Raw genomic sequence first — 2440 nt, 5'->3', positions numbered from 1 at the left:
TATTTGCTTACAATGCTTGTGAATTAAGGCTATATCGAGGCAGCATGCACATATACCAATTAGAGACTGACCAGTTGCAGTCCTAAACATCAATGGGAAGATTCAAACAAACAATACTAAATGAAATTAAACATAAACTATATTTAAATACTTCTTCGTATGTTATATTGTTATGGTTTATGGTGATATATAGACGACACTGGTGTTCATCATGTGATTTAAATATGTATAATCCAATCGTGTCTCAGTTATGAATGCTATTACATTGATGTATTCGAACCGTAAATAACCTTCTGTGGTATTAAAATGTTTACATAGTGATTGATCCCTTTAAGTAGTAATTATATTATTGCTGGAATTTAGTTAACATTAAAAATTAGACAATATAATATTGATTTTGTCACGAGTGATTAAATTATAGGACTAGTTTTTGTGTTTACTGAAGTTCCTTAATGAGATGTATCTACAACATGATATGATATGTCAGTAGTATTTATCACATGTTAAACTCATTCGTGGCACCACTGAATATCATGGAGTACTAAATAGCTATCTCGTTTCAGTATAGGACTACCAAGCAATGCTCATCTACGATACCACGAAGAATTGAAGCCAAAAAGTTCAGATATTGTATCGAGCATCTACCATTAGAATCATTCGATTAGCATCCAATGGTATAATTCGAACACTGATTGAAGGTGAAATTGTAGCACTCGATACCGACTCGTTGATTCTAACGGTTAAGCGTTAACAACGTAACATAAATTTCCCGGGTTCGATTCTCAATGTATTTATGGGTGCCTGCATTGTTGAGGGGGAGCGTTATACTAGAGCAAAACGGTTCTCCAGTGCTCTCTGGTCTTCGTTGATTGTCTAACCCAGGTCGATTCGCGATGTAAATCATGTTATAATTTCTTAAATAAAGTGTTCTATTATCAGTCAGTCAGTCAGCTACAACGTAGGACCAGGCACATTTATGCATCGGTCCAAGTTGCCATACCTCGTTAGCACAACAAGATGAACATCGGGTTCATAGAAATAGTTAATTTAGTGGTGGTAGTATCTAGAAGATAGGTTGTATATAAGGATATAGTATAGGAAGGAAGAAAGTTATGAAGCAATTTTAATCTCAAGGTTTAAGGGAAGATATAGAGTGCATACACCTACGTCATTGTGATCGATTCTGAGCCATGTCACCTAGAGTCTCCAACCACTGGTTACGATAGTCACGCGGACCTCAACCAGGTAGTCTGCATCTGCCAACTTAGCTCAGACTAGAAGTTAGTGACTTTGTGGACTGATGCCACGTTTTGGTTTGGCCGCCCCTAACTCTTTTCCAACCATCCCCAATACTAGTCAGCATAGCGCGTCGTGGTAATCGGTGTTCAGGCATACGTAACACGTGGCCCAACCATCTCAGTCGATGAATATTCATGACCTCATCAACTGATTTACCATCATTCCCTAATACCCTGTGTCTAACCTCACTATTACTTACCCGGTGATCCCAGCAGATGCACACACACTCCGATAAAATGCGAGAGATTAATAAAGAAGACTGGAGCTAGTAAGAAATCAATTTTGTTCCCACCATTTTTTAAAAATATTATTCTTATTATTATCATGTAGATAAAAATTTACAACTAACAAATAATACATCGGAATTATATCAAGATTTATTATTATGGACATTACGTGAACGACAGCCGGGATTTCCAAAATTATCTCATTTCGATTGGTGGGAATTTGCATCGAATGAATTATTGGAAATTCAAAATCATAATTATAACACTACTAGCACTAATACTACTGATGATGATAGTAGTAGTAACGAGGGTTCAGTGGTTCAACAATCATTACATTCAAATACAAGTCCGGTACAATCATATCGAAATTATCGTTTACTTGGATTATTTGTTATTGATCAATTAATAGAAAAGAGTTCTCCATCTAGGTGAATTAAACTTTTAAATTCATTTGTATTTTTCTTTTATAAAAAAATAAGGTAATCCCTTATGTCAGTTTTTTAATCATATGGACTCTGTAATAATCGTCCTTTTGGGAATTATTATTTTCATAGTTGAAAGCGTAAATCAATTGAAGCTAGACCACCAGGGAAAACTTGAAAGCACTGGACGGCCGTTTCGTCCTGTTGCGGGACTCCTCAGCAGTTAATTGCTCTGGCGCGAGACTGGTAGGTCCAGGGTTCGAATCTCACGAGGTGAGTTCGTGGATGCGCACTGTTGAGGAGTCTCACAATAGGATGAAACGCTTTCAACTATGAAAATACTAAATCTCCACAAAAACCCCTTTTGATAATTATTATTTTCTCTTAGTTTTTTCACAATTATGGTTGTTTATCGGTCTCTATCGCTTTTCATTGTTCCAAATGATTGGTAATAGACTTGATTTATGCCTTCACAAGTTATTTAGTGTTTGT

The 2440-nt window shown here is 36.1% G+C and overlaps 1 protein-coding gene across 1 annotated transcript; it reads left to right on the top strand.

Moving 5' to 3' along the window:
* Positions 1 to 1706: 1706 nt before the first annotated feature.
* On the top strand, positions 1707 to 1958 carry Smp_179220 (hypothetical protein; the record flags this gene model as incomplete). Its single annotated transcript, XM_018792196.1, has 1 exon — positions 1707 to 1958. A coding segment is annotated over one exon (252 nt), but the record flags the coding sequence as incomplete, so codon positions are not given.
* Between the last annotated feature and the right edge of the window lie 482 nt (positions 1959 to 2440).

Source organism: Schistosoma mansoni (assembly GCF_000237925.1).
Source record: "Schistosoma mansoni, WGS project CABG00000000 data, supercontig 0500, strain Puerto Rico, whole genome shotgun sequence".
NCBI classification, from domain to species: Eukaryota; Metazoa; Platyhelminthes; class Trematoda; order Strigeidida; family Schistosomatidae; genus Schistosoma; species Schistosoma mansoni.
This window is presented reverse-complemented; position numbering and strand designations above follow the sequence as displayed.